Here is a 17,156-nt window from a genome sequence, read left to right as displayed (position 1 = left end):
CTTTGTCTGGGCTTGAAGGTCCGATTTTACCTAATTATGGAAATCATTTAATTTTTATAATTGCTTAATATGGAGTGGTAACTGGCATCAGAATAAATACATTCTCTGAATATATTTTGCCAAGCTAAATGTTAACACTGTTCTACAGACATCTTGTGTCATATAAGTGACAACACAACAGAAAAGGTAATATTTTTGCACCTTGGGGTCATTATTATTATTATTATTATTAAAGCACAAAGACTACAAAGCCATGTTCTACACATACACCACATAACAAGAGTAATGTCATTATATTAGCCTGAACTACAGGGAGCCTGCACCAAAACAGCACCAGGGTTTGAGACCAAGGTGTCTGTACACAAATGGGAAGGAGCTAGCTGAAGAAATTCAACTGCAGCTCAGAGTGGAACCAAGAAACGCGAGACACTGTTCACACAGGAAGTTGGAGAGCTGCACAAAGGCAACCCCGTTGCCCCTGACGACGACCCCGCTGGCTGAGCTTACAGTCACTTATCCCTTCATTTAATCTCCATTGAACCCCTTGTTTACCAGAGAAGCTCTCCTTTATTGAGCTGTCCAGTTTAAACGGGACATCTTCCTCCAGCTAAACTGTGTAATCAGGGTTTATTTTCTGGTTTTATTAGCACAAGCTACAAAGCAGTTGAAACAAATTGGGTCGTTGAGAGCAGGGGGAGGACTATATTATTGGTCAATTTGTAATGTTCCCTCTTGCATTGGAAGATTTAACATAACATAAGACAAAAGCAGGCACTTAAAAAAAAAAAAAGTCTTGCAACATTATAATCATATTTGGTTTGAAACAATGTTGTTCACTAATGAATAAACCCATTCAACTATAAGTACTGTTCAACACTGCACTATTAATGATCAGACACTGGGCATCCATTGATGGAAATGGAGATACCCCTGAATCTTTTACTACTAGTCATAAAAAGCATTCAATGAACTCTGAACTTTCCTCTCTCCTCCTAGGTCACAAACCCACCGCCTCCTCCAAGTGACCGCTCCTGATCTACTCCTTCATCTCCTCCCTCCTCAACTCCTCACTCCCCTCTGCATTTAAACAAGCTGCTGTCATCCCACTCCTCAAGAAACCTACCCTCGACCCCACCTCTCCTCAGAATTACTGCCCTGTCTCCCTACTCCCCTTCCTCTCTAAGACCCTCAAGCGTGCTGTCCACCGTCAGCTCTCTGCAATTCTTTCCCATCACTCACTCCTGGATCCTCTGCAATCCGGCTTCCACACAGCTCACTCCACTGAGACTGATCAGCTATGCTTAGGCGGCCTCCCTCTCCTCAGTCCTATTCCTCCTTGATCTCTCTGCAGCATTTGACACCGTCGATCACTCCATCCTCCTCTCCTGCCTCGCTGACCTTGGAATCTCTGGGACTGCTCTCACCTGGTTCTCCTCCTACCTCAACGACCGGACCTACCAAGTGACATGGCGAGGCTCCTCATCCACCCGCCAACCTCTCCTCACAGGCGTTCCCCAAGGCTCCGTCCTGCGGCTCGTCTGGTATTCTCTCTGCCCCGATTCGCACACGCTACTCCACTGCTCCACTCCCTCCACTGGCTCCCGATAGCGGCACGCATTCAGTTCAAGACACTGACCCTCACCTTCCGCTGTCTCGACCACACTGCACCAAGTTACCTTCAATCCCTCGTCTCCCCATACATCCCCTCCAGACCACTGCGCTCTTCCGGTGTCATTAGACTAACTCTGCCTCCTCTCCACTCTCCTTCCTCCAGAGCTGCTCCTTCTCATCCCTGGCCCCTAAATGGTGGAACGACCTTCCCACTGAAGTAAAAACAGCCTTGACCTCCTTCCGGCGCTTACTCAAGACATCTTTTCAGACAGTACTTGTAATTTAGTCATTTACTCTCCCGTAGGATAGTGTACCTTTGGTGTACCAAAGCTTGTGTCCGAGTATATGAGGGAATGAGGAGGAAAACTAACTGTTACTGGCTAGATTTAAACATATCCTTCAGTGTTTAAGATCCTAAAAGCCAGGTGTCTGCCACTGATTTCTGCCACTGAGAGACTACAGAAAATGAAAAGGCCATGTTTGATCTGGTGACACTGCTCCCATGCTTTCAAAGTATCTGTGTGTCCTGAAAAACAGTAACAACAGTTCAAATAAGGCATTTTCCCTGCTCATTACTCAAGGGGATTCCTCAGCAAATGTATTGCAACTGCCTAAACTCATTGAGTGTTAATGGCAGAGCAATCAGACTGAATGCCAGACAAACCTATCCTACATATGCACCACAGACACAGCCACAAACCCGAATGCTAAAAACGTAACACACCCACAGTTAGGTTCAGTATTGAATAGGACATTCAACTTTAATTACTAGGCCAGCAGTCTCTGGTCCTGGTCCTGGAGGGAGTCATAATCCTGCATGTTTTTTCAGGTCTCTTAAAATCACTCATTACTGAATACCTTGGGCTCATGGGTAATTTGGTGTCGTCACCGTGATTTGGATGAATCGAAGACCAGAGGATACTGTGCACCTCCAGGACCAAGGTTGGCCAGACTTGCTGTTGTCCACGACAAAAGATCATGTTAATCATGAGGGATCAAGCCAATCTGATTTAGGTATGTAGGGGAGAATTTGGTTGGAAAGAAAATCTGAAGATTCTTGGACATATTCAAGACTTCTCCCATCAAGTCAGCACCTGCCTCTTCCAAACGCAAAACAGCGGGAAAGTGTCACATCAGTCTTTCAAGGTGCTTATCCAACAACTTATGACAGAAAATAATTTGTATTTGCACCATTTAATATTCGGATTTAATCGGTTTACAAAAGGGAGGTTACACTTAGTATGAAATTCAAATTTCATTAGCTCTCCAGGACCAGAGACTCCTGACAAAAGCTCAAACCAGATGTCTCTCTCAGTAATTAGTATATGACAGGCTTTATTTTCCAAAGTTGTGTGAAGATTTACCCTACTATTATTTATTTCTTAGCAGACTCTTAAGGACTCTTATACTCTTAAGGAAGTACTAGTGGCTAGAATTCTTCTAATTGCTTAGGTTTAATTCAAGATACCAGTAGTTACCCCCCACCTCCATTTGGGCAGAGTAGATAAGCTGTAATTATGCTACAGTAACACATACTGCCTTTTCTTATTAATAAGTTCTTTACCGACTGTCAAGCCAGGCCTACAGAGTAAAAGGTGCACAAAAAGTGCAGTGAATAGGATGCCATTTGCCTTTCTGTTTGTGCAATGAGCACAACAAACCCAGAGTTTGCAAAGCTTGGATCCAGCCTTTATGCACTAGGAGCCTTTGCTCATATCCAATAAACACAAACTAATAAAGGGAGAGAGAAAGAAAAAGAAAGAAGGACAGCTGGAAAGCTACAATCCCCTCCTGGGAGTTGAACACCAGGTTGTCTGTAAACAGGAAACTGAGGAGTTCAAAGGGGGAATCTGTTTTCATTTTTCTTTTTTGCTTTATATAATTCAGAAGTCAGGAGTGCAGATTGGTTATGTAACACCACTGACGTTCACAGATATTTCTTCCTCCTCCTGCTGAATTTTTCAATAGGGAGCATGAGCAGCAACTGGCAGATTGCAAAACGATTGCCTAAAATACACTGGGTGGGAAGTAGGGGGGGCGAGAGAGAAAGAGACAGCTTGACAGTGGTTTAACAGAACCTGATCTGGAGTGATTTAGGACTGCCTGAGCTACATTACAATGAGGGCACCTGGTCTCCAAGGTTTTAAATAGAACAGGCAATGATTTCCGTTTTCGTATGATTTACTGATAATAGAGAGGCTACATATGGGCCTGAGACAAATCAGATCACCCTGCCCCCAAATCACAGTCTCGTACTGCCATCATGTTTTTATTTTTAAGTAGTAGAAAGTGGGATCTGGTTATAAAAATGTGGCACGATAGGGTACAGGTTTGTAAGTTGCAATTGGCGATTTGATTCGATTTCTTTTCAAAGCTGATTTGGCCTAGGTGTGATCGCCTTCCCCGCTTAACGCAGAGACAATCACACACGGGAAAAGTGAAAGGAAAACTACTATTTTCGTTTCTTTGATGTGCTGATGAGAGTCTTCTACAGAGTGCTGGCCATGCGCTTGCAGAGAGCCATTTGGAGCTCATTACTAGAGCTGAAATAAAATTAACAAAAACATTTGCCCCATTATCACTTTCGCCTTTCTCGCCCCACAGTGGTGGACTGATCTCCTCCGTTCTACAGCCCTCACAGGTGGGTGTAAACAAAAGCATCCTACTCCTGTGTGGGTTTTTTCTTTTTCTTTTTCCTTTTCCTATCCCTTGAACTGGAGAGTGTCCCGATATGAACCGCAGTGGTGAAAAGGCCCTCTCTCTCATAAGGATTTTCACATCAGCGATCCAGCCGAAGTTTCATCGCACTTGACAAGTGTGCTGTGAGAGAGACTGGGTGTACAGGCTGCACACTTCTCTGCTGCTCTTACTGACTCTGCAGACCCGTACTGCAGATCTGCACTCTGAACAGAGAGAGAGAATAATACATTATATAGAAAATAAAATGACAGGACATCAAGGCTTCTTCAAAGAGCCTCAGATCAAAGGTGTCAAACACCCACCACTGTCAGTTATTAAACACATTCGTGTCAGTTTAACCATATACTGCCCAGGGGGTTTGTTGGGCAGCATCTGAAAACCGCTCCACATTTCACACCGACCATTTTTTCCATTAACAGTTTTCCTTCCTTGAGCTACAAATGGCAAATCAGATGGATTTCCCACTCCACTATGGAAATGAAGGCATCTTACAGTGAAGCATAATGTGCATGCTCAGAATTTCCCGAATGCGGTTAGCAGCTTCAGTCGCAGTGGCAGATTATAATTTTAAAAGGCTCAGGTTTTCCTTTGATCCGAGAAGTGAAGCTGGTGCAGACAGAGTGGTGGCCGTGTCTGTGACCCACAAGCCACTGCTGGCAGCGCCGGACACAGTTGGGCTGAGTCCAGCCAGCAGATAAAGACTCTCGTTGCATTGTCCTTTAAAGGACTCTGGGCTTTTCCCATGATCCCCACTGATCTTAATTAGATGCATCCACGGAAGACAGATGCTTCCAGCTGATTAAGGTCCCTATCAGTCCCAAAATCCCCACAAGGCTTTAACCCATTCCCTGCCTTAGCCATATCTGCACACAGCAGTGCAGCGTGGGATTGCGTTTGAACTCAGTAGGAACTCGAAGGCAGGTTTCAGGGCCAAATCTTAGATTCTCCCAATAAATGTTTTTTCGGTTTGTTTTACCGTTGCAATTCAAATTAATGATGATATATACCGACAAAATACTGTGCGGACATGATTTGTTTCACCTTGTTACATCATAAATACATAAATTAATAAAACAGTTGGAGGAGGGTGTAAACTTGCCATTAGACGAGAAGCCAGAGAATGATATACAGTCTGTATCTGTAACATCTCAGCTGTAGCCAACATCTAAAGATTCATACTGGGTGACAGGATAATCTTTAAGGGGCAGAACACAAAGTACCTCTCTATGGCACCCATTTCATTTATCTTTTTTTCCCCACCAGAAATGCAGATTACCTCATGTGTGATTTCTGACAAATTCAAGTTGGATTACTGGTGTTAAATCCAAATTAGCAGTCTAACACCGCAAAAGAGCCTTGTGGGATTGATCTGCTTCCCATCGTGTGGTTGAACTGGAAAGATGCATTTCTCCTCCCTGCGTGTGTAATTTATATTTAAAAGGAGCAGAGCAGCCATCTCAACAGCAAGGGGGAGACACCAGGGCTCAGAAAGAAGTACTAATGGCTATTTTAGAGGTGTTCAATATTGACCACAGTCCCACTAAGCCAACACATCCCAGTGCTGTCCATTATAAGTCCCTGGGCTGCTGTTTTGTTGTTGTAAGACCTCCTGCTCACATAAACAAAACTGCTTTACACCTAGCGAATTAGGATGCACCACTGTCAGGGTTTTCAGGTTTTTAAAAGCTAAACATGACAGACAAACACACCTTCATTGCTGCACCTTTGATTGTTTTAGAAGAGAAAGCAATGAAGAAGCACATTACATTGGCTCCATGGAAAGTTCAGTGTGGTATACGAAGCCTCGGCTACCTACAACCAAAACATACGGAGTGCGCCAGGGACCACAACTGGTGGTACCGATGGTGGTGGAGAAGGGGGGTGGCACTGTATTATGCAATCCTATAGATAGGATATATCCTGGTTTCTGTGTGGGCACTGTGTGAATTAATGAAACACCTCCACCTCACCACCGCGGGCCAACGCGCACCAGACATGTCCTGTGAAACAGTCTGGTTCACAGCATTCATGCCGCCAGCCGGCGCGGGCTGTGCGGATCTCTGCTGGTGCCCGAGAACAGATGCAGGAGAATCCCCTCATAATGTCAGCTCGCAAATGAGCCAAAACAGATTAGACCTGGGGTAGATTAGAATGGTGTAATTTCTAATTCATATCTTATTAAATTACATTATCGTCACTTAGCAAACGCCCTTATCCAGGGCGACTTACATTTGTACCCATTTATACAGCTGGGTATTTTGTTGGAGCAATCTAAGTGAAGTACCTTGCTCAAGGGTACAACAGCATTGCCCCACCTGGGATTTGAACTCCAGAGCCACTACCACTACTACACAGTGCTGCCTTATCCATTACAATGCAATTATTAGTAGTATATTTCTTAGCACACACCCTTATCCAGGGCAACTTACATTTGTTACAATATCTCACATTATTTTCACATTGGTACAGCTGGGTTTTGATCTTGATTAATGGTACAACAGCAGTGTCCCACACCTGGGACTGAACCCATGACCATCAGGTGCCCAGGGCCATAACCACACTCCACACAGAGTGCAATTACGGCGCTACAGTACACCACATGTTCTATGGCTGGGAAAACCATCAAACAGGGAGTAACATGAGACAATTAAGAAACCTCTACATTAAAGACACGTGGTTTTGAACCCTGGTTCTGGGCACGCGACATCCCATTTTTTGCTCCAGTCGAGCTGACAAATCTGGGCCGAATAATACTTTATTTCCGGGGATTTCAAGTTAAGTATAAATTGATATACAGCACTTGAATTCAGCAACATTGTAAGCTAAACACTTTTAAAAAGCTAATAAGTTAAATTGAGGTTACCATTCAATAATTGAGAGATCAGCTGGAATCGAGACCTAGCAGATCGTGATGCACCATTACGGGGAATGACAACCACAACCACCAGTGATTAAATTCTAAAATAAGACCCAGAGAACAATGCACCATTGTAACCCACCCATTAAACACTGTCCGAGGTAACAGGTTTGATTCAACCCATATAACTAGTCCTAACTAGATTGAAAGTCGATTAGTTGTGTAATTTGTCATTCAAATGATTCATTAATTGCAGAGTGCAATCATGCTTCAAAATGCAAGATGATCTACTGCCAGTTAGTTATTGCTCAATAACCATAACACAATCAAATATAGCATTCAATTGTTGGGTATATTACCTTTCATGTTTAAGTTTACAACATAACGTAATTGCACAAACTATCATATATTGTAAAGGAGACTCGCCAAAACAACAATAAAACAGCTCTGAGGGCATTTTGTATAATTAACCACATATTTGCTGTGGCTGAAGTCTAAATATCAAGCACTCGAGCCTTGGATGTGTTAGAAAGTAAATGATTAAACAAATAAGGCCTGGTGACAGTTGCATCTTCCTTAACTCAGGCTACTCAATGGGGCAAAATGACTGCACAATCAGCTGTGGGAACAGTATGACAACTCACTGAGTGGGTGAGGCGGGTCGGCCACAGGCTGCCGTTATCTGGGCTGGGGATGTAAAACACAATTTGAACACCTAGCAAACAGAGAGCAGCAGTCATTACCCAAGAAATCAGCTAATGTGCCTTCTTTCATTGCCGATTTCACCTATCTGCGCGGCAGCAGGCCCAATCAAAAAGTCATACTGATAGTCATGCGCACGACTACAAATAAATGCCACATTCACACCTATAAGAAATCGAATCAATGATGCATATTGAATTGGTCAGCGTTTGTAAATCCTGGCTTTATTGCTTCCTTACAGCCTCCGTCCACAGTTAATCGCCACAAAAACACCGGCGGCTGCGCTGCTTCAATGTTCTGCCACCCAGACGTCTCCGTGTCCAGCGCGGCCTGCGAAGGGTTAATGCAATTGTACAGACCTCGGTGTTGCCAAAAGCATTTGACTATATTTCTTCCCCGCATGCAAAACAGTCCCAGCCTGCAAATTGACATCTCTCTCTCTCTCATGTAAATCGAGGTGCTAGAGGAAGTTGGAATACTGGTTTAATGCAAACAAGCGAACTCAACAACTACTATTTAAACGGCCTGGGTTACATTGTTGGTTACTATATAACAATCTGCCATCATGAGTGTTTGTTTCTCTCTCATCCCTGCCTACTGGTAATTTACTTCATGTTACTGTGGTTGTCTGTTTAACTATCTGTACAGTGCTCCATGGCTACCCTGCGCAGGGAGCTATACAAGAGACAATTTGATTCATTTCATTGATTTGGGAGCGGACGACTCTTGGCGGCAACTTGAACCCGACACTCACTGTGGCCCTGAAAAGGCATCCGAAGCCACGGCTTCTCCGGCGCAGGCGCACTGGCTGTGCATTCACGCCTCATATTTAACCCGCAACGGTGCAGCCGTCAAAGCAGGACAATCATTTAAATCGCGACAATACGGGGTGTATCCTCGGCCAGCTCACTATGCATGGTTAGGAGGTACGGAGAAGAGGTGGCGGGGGGGTTTGCACCCGGCAAGGACCCCAACAGTGACAGGCATGACTAATAAATAATCATCAATCACATCTCTTTGTTAAAAACCCGACACAAACTATCCGTGTCCCTAAAGAAGCTAACTCTATATAGTAAGTCTTGAAACTTTTGAGAGGAGAGGAAATAAAGTGTGTTTTAGTTATTTAATAATTAGGCAATTCAATTATTGAACCCCTACTGCTGCTAAAATATTGACATAGCAAAACAAAATGTTGACGTTTGAGATGAAAATATGACTCCATTGAATCACTTGCGATGAAAGATCGTGCATTTGTTTACTGAATTCAGAAGATTGATCCCGTCGGATATTAGACGCATCAAAGTATGAATCTGCTGTATCACACTGACTCACAGAGAAACTACATCCTGATCCAGAACAGACACCGTGCTGTGAGCAAACTGGACATGATTTCACAACTCAATCATTGGCAGGGTCAGTGGGGATCTTATCTCACAGTTACACAACACGGTTTCGAGTTACATGTGCACAAATAAACTAATTACTTAAGTAACTGTAGCTCCTTCCAAAACAAGCAAACAAATGGTGAAACTCGTGTTTTTCCATTCACCGCTATATGACTAGCCACCATTTTTCTATAGAAGAAACTAAACATGCCACCCCCCCCAACAACACCGACAACATTAGCACATACATCCATACAGCAGGATAGACGGACACCGCCTGCCTTACATGCTTTGATTCCTAGATATTCATCTCGAGGTAGCTAGTCTCACAATAAATTACATTTCGGAGGCTGGTTACACTCTTTTTTTTTGAAGAACACAAGCAACACAGCCATGTGTGTTAATACGTGCCATGAGCAGTGAATAGAAGTCCCATCATCATCATAATAATACGATCATATGTTTGCGATCAGCAGCAGAAATGCACACTACCCAGGGGTTAGCCATTGGACCCCGCTAGCGGCGCCAGCTGCACCTGCTTGAACTCGTCACAGAAACGACAGGGTGACACCCAAACACAAACCAGTAGCACCAGCCACCACGACTCCGCCACTGCCCAGCACCCCCAACACCAGCGGTGCAAGAGTGCGCCCGCCTCGCACACGACGATCCAAGACAATGAAAACGCATCATCACGAATATCACGATTACCGTACCTTCGGACCTCATGCAACGGGAAAGGCATGCGCGGTGTCGGGGCAGTGCCGGGAGAGGGGGGATGTGTCCCCGCGGTGTCCGTGAGGGGTCCCGGCGCTCAGGACAGAAGCGGCTCCGCGGCAGCAGCAGCCCTTCCGCGCCGCGTAACTAATGGCAACAGCGCGGAGGACGCCGGGACACAAAGGGTTAACCGGGGCTCTGCGCCCCCCCCACCCCGGGACAACACACCCAAACTCACCACCATGCCGTGTCCAGACGCTGCGCTGTCCTCCGATCCCGACGACCTGCCGTTTCAACGTGCGCTCCGTTGTCCTCCCGTCCTGGACGCGCAGCCTCGACCGCCCCGCCGGGGATGCACAGGCCCCGCCCACCTTCGCCCGAAAACACAGGCCGTTTTAAACGAGGCAGGGCGTGAGAGGGGGGTGTAGGAGGGGAGGGCTTGTGTGGCCAGATGCTCGAGTGCGTTTGCGGTCACATCCGAGTATTTTCTCTCCAAAAACGGGCACTGGGCTGAGAGAGGCCACACTGCGACCGGGGGGGAAGCAGTCAGCCGCGCCGCTCTCCTGTCCTGCGGGCCATGTGGCCGAGCCGCCTCCAAACAATGCGCGCCGCTCCTGCGTCCGGACCGGCGTCTCCACAACCCCCTTGGCCGAGACCAAAACGCAGCCGACGGGGGAGGCGCGTACACATCCCAGTCGGCCGTCGCTGATGGGTCCCAAGTTAAACACCGACAACGACGTGTGGGGCACTGTTCGACAACGGTCCACAATGGGGATAGCCCGTTTTAAAGGTCTCCGGCGATACGGAGAGGTTTTCGTAATCCCGTTGCAATCGTTGACACCCCTCTAATCCACGAATGGTGCGCTCCATTGAGGTGCCCCCCGGACAAAAGGTATTGTGCGGTGGGAGGCAGGGAGACAGGCTCACAGCGGTCTGATATTCCAGCAGCTGACTCGCTAGGACAAAAGCACCCTGTCTCGGCTCTGTGTGCATGTGGATGTGTGAGCCTCCTACGTGTGTTTGGATTTGCCGTCCTATAGCGGGTGTCTCCATAGCCCCCCGTCCATCCCACCAGTGAAGACCCTAGTGGACTGCATGTTTATGATGACATGCTTTCCCCCACCGTGCGGTCCTCTCCGCAGCGCCCCTCTGCAGGACGTGGTTGAAATTTGTAGTCTAGACATTTTTGTTACATTACATTGATTTTTGGTCTGAGATCAGTTCTCTTAATACGCATAATACAACGAACCCCATTTACTGTGTTGTGTCAATGGAGAACCACAACTGCAGCTAACACACATTAATCAATCTATTAAAACAAAAAACACGTTTAGTATGGGAACAATTCTGCTTTAAAGGGACCAACAGCTTGGATGCTATAATCAAATTATCTCGGTTGTTTTGTTGTTTTCATATTAGTGTTTTTACAAAGCCTAACGTACAATACGAGTGATTTCTAATCATTTTTGTGAAAGTATTATTATAATAAATTAACCACACTGGAAACGTAATGTCGTTTTGCAGCTGCATTCTATAAATCACTAGTAATGAGAAAAAAGCTGGGTATTATTTCGGATCAAACGTGGCAAACAATAGCTACATTTTGAAAGCACGCGTGGGTCACAAATTAAAGTTGCACACTGCTCTGATGCCCGGATTTGGGCATTGAGTCTCTAGTCAATGTGTTGTAATTAATTAATTGATCCTAGCAGATCCCCGCAAAGTCCCCAGCACCAGAGCTGCCCAGGTCTTTCTTCTACACTGTCAGGTGTCAGATGATGTTGCATTTCCACACAAAGCAGGGAGTTACTGGGTTGCATGAACAGACTACGTGCGTCCCTGACTCTAAACCAGACCCCATCGTTCTCCAACATTGAAACTGACCATAACTCAGCGCTTCTGCTTCAAATGTTAATATTCGAGTCTATAATTAAAAAGAGGATGTGAAGATGGGATTCTAGGTCTATCTCACCACAACAGCAAAACAAGAAAACAGCATCGACACGCACACACACAGGGATACATTCCGATCCTAACTACGGTACTGCCACCTACTGATCAGATGTTATAAGTTGCAAATTGAGAGCTGCTGGTTATTTTACGTTGAATTAGCCTTCATTACAGTCAGAGCAGCCTAATCCTCAGATGCTTTCCTCTGAGTTCACCTAACGCCTTTACAAGCATTCGTGGATGCATGTAGCCTATGTATGTATGTACCCTGGTGCATGTTTGTTTTACATCATCAATAGAGCCTATACTTCCAAAATATTGCCTATAGTTCTACATATGGTATTACGGATATGCATAACACCTTACATAGAACAATACTGGGCTGTATTGTGGTTATATATACATTAAATATGTAGCCTACAAATGCATGTGCATGCTGCCTGTTCGCGTGTGAATAAGCGTGTTGATCCACAGTGCGTTACAGGCGAGGATCTATTTAGATAAGATGATGTCATAGTTCTGACGGAAATGCGCCGAGAAGATTCAACATGAGCTTTTGTTGAAGAAGCTGTGTGTGGTTTTCCTCTGAAAACCGAGACCTTTTTTTACCCCCGTTTGTGAAAAAGTGGCTTTTAGCAAGCGCCTGGGGTTTAAGTGTTCAGGTGACATGCAGTACAAGATTGTTGTAAATTTACTACAGTATTTTAGCTTTTTTTGTTGTTGTTGTTTGATTGTTTGTTTTTGTAATATTTGGTTTTACAACTTTTTGATGAAGCCAAACATGAGACAGGAAAAAGCATATTTCGTTGACATCATGTCTAATATGCCACACTTCCTTTTCAACGTTGAGTTTTGAGTTATGATTATTATCATTATCTAGCCTATTAGATTTTACTGTATTGTGCAGAATATATCCATAGTTAACGAAATAAATTCGTAAGAAGGTTTAAAAGATTATACAGTCATATATATATATATATATATATATATATATATATATATATATATCAAAACTTGATTTGGGGCCCTTCGACTTTAGACAAGAGGCAGTATCGGCCAAGAAAACCTCAGCTGTAATAATAAATATTATACTCAATGTGTGTTTATACACCAAAGCAACTAACACGATAACATAGATATATTCAACTATTCTTCATTTTAATAAAATAAGAATGTAAAACAGCATATGTCGTGCTCTTTGTTAACAGTTGAACATAGTAGGCTATAAATGAGGGATGTCTATAGATCTCTAATGTTGCTATAGATTAAGTTATGCAACCCCCCCCCCGATCAAAGTCTGGGATTTTCCTCCCATAAAAAAGTAAATCCAAAACAGCATTCACTTTCTCATTCGGATCCGCTTTCCTCGGTGCTGGTTCAGGGATTTGACTTCATTTCCCCACTATAACTTCAATGTAGTTCTGCCTTTCTCTCTCTCTCTCTTTTGTCTCGGTTGCTCGATAAACGGAACTAGAGTGCATCTCATGCTGGGGGGGTTGTTCAGAGCAGAGGTTTAAGGAACTAGTCAGACATCTCGTTTCCTCTTGCAGCAGAACAACAAACAAACAAAAAACTGCCACAGATCTCAAATTCAATAAGATCTGTCAATTCCAAGGCAAGGATGTTGTGTGTGTGTGTGAGTGAATGTGTGTGTGTGCATTAGTGTGTGAGTGTGTGTGTGAGTGAGTGAGTGTGTGTGTGAGAGTGACTGAGTGAGTGAGTGAGTGAGTGAGTGTGTGTGTGAGTGTGACTGAGTGAGTGTGCAGTCCCATGATCGCATGGCTTTTGTTTCAATTTGAGATCTAAGTTGTGTAATGCAGGTTATGTGATTATGTTTAGTCGAGCAAGTCATCATCCCCGGCCCCCATTAAAAATTTTGCATAACTTGTGTTTCATAGAAGTAGTAGAAGAAGAAGACCTTAAATGACGAAAAGGCGCATAAATAGCGTCATTTGATTGCTATGACTAATCGGATTTCCTAGATGTCAAATTTCGACACTCCGACGTGCTGGGATTGAAGAAACATCCAGTAAAGGCGTGTGATCCCTAAACAAATTATCATACGGGAGACCGGGGACAGTTGTAACATTTTTGCTCCATTACTCCGAGACTGTTTGAGCTGTTTTTTTTAATTTTTTTTAATACAAACAACTTGCAATTGCATGATTTCAAACAGTTTTTATGTTCTTAAATGCAGACCGCAATATTGCTTCCAATCAAGTCAAATCCAACTGACCCCATGCCCCATTTTTTCCAACAATGATTTAAATGTATAGCCTATGCTTTATTATATTCTTTAGGCTGCATATTCAGTCTCATGCAGTGCTTTGTTCAACTAAAGCAGAGATCAGGCCTACTTTTCAAGCTGTAAATGTTTTGAAAACTCTTTGAAAAGTCTTCACTGTGATTTACAGTTCATGTGTACAGCTCGCTGCTCGAGTGCGTCAAGGGTCCATACAAGGGTCAAGGGTCCATTCTTCCCCATCTTTTTTCATACATTTGCTTTCCATTCTCCATTAATTGTTTTTAATTATAAAGTATAAATACGCCTGGAGACTATACACACACGTATATGACGTTCTTTTTCTAACATTTTAAAATATTTTCAAATACACTTTCAGCTGTCCAGTTTGAATAAAAGATAAGGATACCACTTGCTTTCTGGCTTTAAGCCCATCATTGTGTTGTGTTGTGTTGATGGTCATGTATCATGATGTATGCCAATCTAATGGGGACTCAGACATAATACAAAGCTGCAAACACAAAAATAAAAATAGACGTTTTTGTATGGGGTTAAATGTAACGTGTTACAACAGACTCAAGCCCGGGAGCCATGACTAAACTTCATTTTCAGACAAGAGACAAAAACATTGATGCCAAGCAATTATGTGAATTAAGGGTACATATATTATCAAAATAATATGTGTCATGATGTGAATTGCATGGGAAGCACAGGTATGTATCACAAAAATAAAGCTTGCACAAAATAGAAAAATACAACCATAGATGAAACACGTTTTTTTGTGGATAAGATCTTGAAGTTTTTGGTACAGTCAGCTCGTTTCTCACAGGCAGGTAGGAAACCAAAACAAAGTGTCCAGGTTGACTGACATCAGTATAGCTCAGGGGTTTTCAAACCGGTCCTGGAGTACTCCCTGCCCTGCTGGTTTTTGTTCCAACCTAGGTCTTAATTACTTAATTGAATGGTGTATTGCTTTGTTAGGTCAATTAAGGATTCAATTAAGCAATTAAGACCTCAGTTGGAACAAAAAAACAGCAGGGCAGGGGGTACTTCAGGACCGGTTTGAAAACCACTTGACTGTGATTAGAGAAATTCAGGCGTTAAAACTGACCCCTTGTTACAACTGTCCCCGGTCTCCACTACACACTCATCGCTTTTGAAATAGTGGATGGAGCAATTACTGGAGGAGCTAACCATGCAGTGAAGAAATGCGACAGTTGGAGAGTAAAGCGGGCAACACAATGCGCATAGCGATGTTATGTTGTCGTTTCACACTTGAGACTTTCATACAAAAGAGTATAACATAGTATGTCCCCAAAGACCTGCTATAGCGTCTGCATTATTATCTTCCAATCAGACGAGGGCGGGACGCTGAAGCACCCGCTCTGGCACAGCATGACTTGCTGACCACAGACAGGGAGACCACAGAATATAGGTCAGTTACAGCAGAGAGGGGGAGGGGGGCAATATATTTTTGAGCATACCCGGCTCGATGGCTTATGTTCCTATCACTATTAAGGTCCTGCGATAAACCATCTCCATTCTTTAGTTTAGCAGGCAACTTGCCCCTTGAGCAGAATCAAGCGATACAGTAGACCAGTGGTTCCCAAATCGGTCCTGAGGGACCCCCTACCCTGCTGGTTTTTGTTCCAACCAAGCTCTCAATTACTTAATTGAACCCTTAATTGAACTAATAATTTCCTAAATCAGAGACTTTTAATGATTTTAAACAGTAGGGGTTTTAAGTTAAGTATAGCATGATACTAAAAAACGTATTGAAGAAACAACTATTTTCTTACACAATTTAAAAAGCAAAATCTAAGCAGATTGTTACTTCAATTAAGGTTCAATTAAGTCATTGAGAGCTCGGTTGGAACAAAAACCAGCAGGGTAGGGGGTCCCCCAGGACCGGTTTGGGAACCACTGCAGTAGAGGCAAGAATCAAAGGTCAACCTTCGAGGCAAGTTCTGACAGTGGGTTATAAAGGACAACAGATAAGGGCATCAGTGTCCAGCAAAACCAGGGAGAAGCATTGCACCAACTGTGCTGTAACTCCACGCCGCTTTAGTGAGAGAAGCGGTGGCACTTTGCATGGCATGGAAACAGGAAAGCAACGGGTTCACAAATGAAGCCTCCTACCTGTGCCTCGCCGCTGCATGGTATCTGCACTGCTCCTCAGCACGGCTCACTGCTACGTTTTCTTTTTTTTGCAAATGAAACCGACAGAGACGAGCCAGTGAGATTGACGATCGGCTACCAACTTTATTTTCGCCTCCAAATAGGAAACGCGTGTCCACTACTAACCGCAAGCCGAAGTCCTTAAAGAGACAGTTTACACCCTCTCATGTGCACGGCTATTGTGGTGAATACAATTGAAAGTGGCAAAACTGAGAGAAACAACTAGGAAACGGCCGTTGAGTGAAGTGATCAAATAAAAATGCATCTATTTTGTTATGGCAACGCAGATTGTGGTCCAGAGTTAGTTGACCTGAAGACAGGGGCTCTCCACCAGGGCTAGGGACAGCTGTGTGTTTCAGCTGAAACGGGCACCTCTGACAATACACGTCATGGGACTGTACACATGTTATTTAAAACGATTAACATCATTTCTCTGACGTGTCTTTTGTTTTAACGACCCACTCAATTGTAAAAATATACAACAAAACAAAACAACCCCCCAAACTACATGATTATCTCTTTTGAGCACAGAACATACTTATCTATGCGGGAAAATGTACATATATGTGGGTAAAGAAGCATAAGGTATAAGGGCGACACACCACTGCCTGCTTCTATTGATCAAAAGTACAGCAGCATCAGTTTAGCTCATATCTGATTCAGAAGTATTCAGTTGTTGCCCTGCATCCCCATCTTGTGGACATAATTATTAATTGCACATTGCTCCTTTATTTGAATTACTACTACTACTACTAAATCACTAAAATGTAAAATATCTGAAGAGTATGTTTTGCACGATATATTATTGTATTGC

At 43.8% G+C, this 17,156-nt stretch overlaps 1 protein-coding gene across 7 annotated transcripts in view; it reads right to left on the bottom strand.

The window, feature by feature from the left end:
- arhgap33 (Rho GTPase activating protein 33) overlaps positions 1-16,539 on the bottom strand; it is a 62,820-nt gene extending 46,281 nt beyond the window's left edge. For 3 of the 7 annotated variants that reach the window (XM_066719179.1, XM_066719181.1, XM_066719182.1), the window contains exon 1: positions 10,211-10,617. Coding sequence is in view for 3 of the 7 variants with exons in the window: in XM_066719182.1 (XP_066575279.1) it covers positions 10,211-10,216 (6 nt within the window). In the remaining 4 variants the exon portion in view is untranslated. Of the gene's footprint in view, positions 1-10,210; positions 10,618-16,303 lie in introns of those variants that run through there. The other 4 variants (XM_066719178.1, XM_066719177.1, XM_066719180.1 and 1 more) reach the window with 4 other exon arrangements.
- Between the last annotated feature and the right edge of the window lie 617 nt (positions 16,540-17,156).

Source organism: Amia ocellicauda, chromosome 12 (genome assembly GCF_036373705.1).
Source record: "Amia ocellicauda isolate fAmiCal2 chromosome 12, fAmiCal2.hap1, whole genome shotgun sequence".
NCBI lineage: Eukaryota > Metazoa > Chordata > Actinopteri > Amiiformes > Amiidae > Amia > Amia ocellicauda.
The sequence above is the reverse complement of the archived record's forward strand: the minus strand, read 5'-3'. Positions and strand labels throughout refer to the sequence as shown.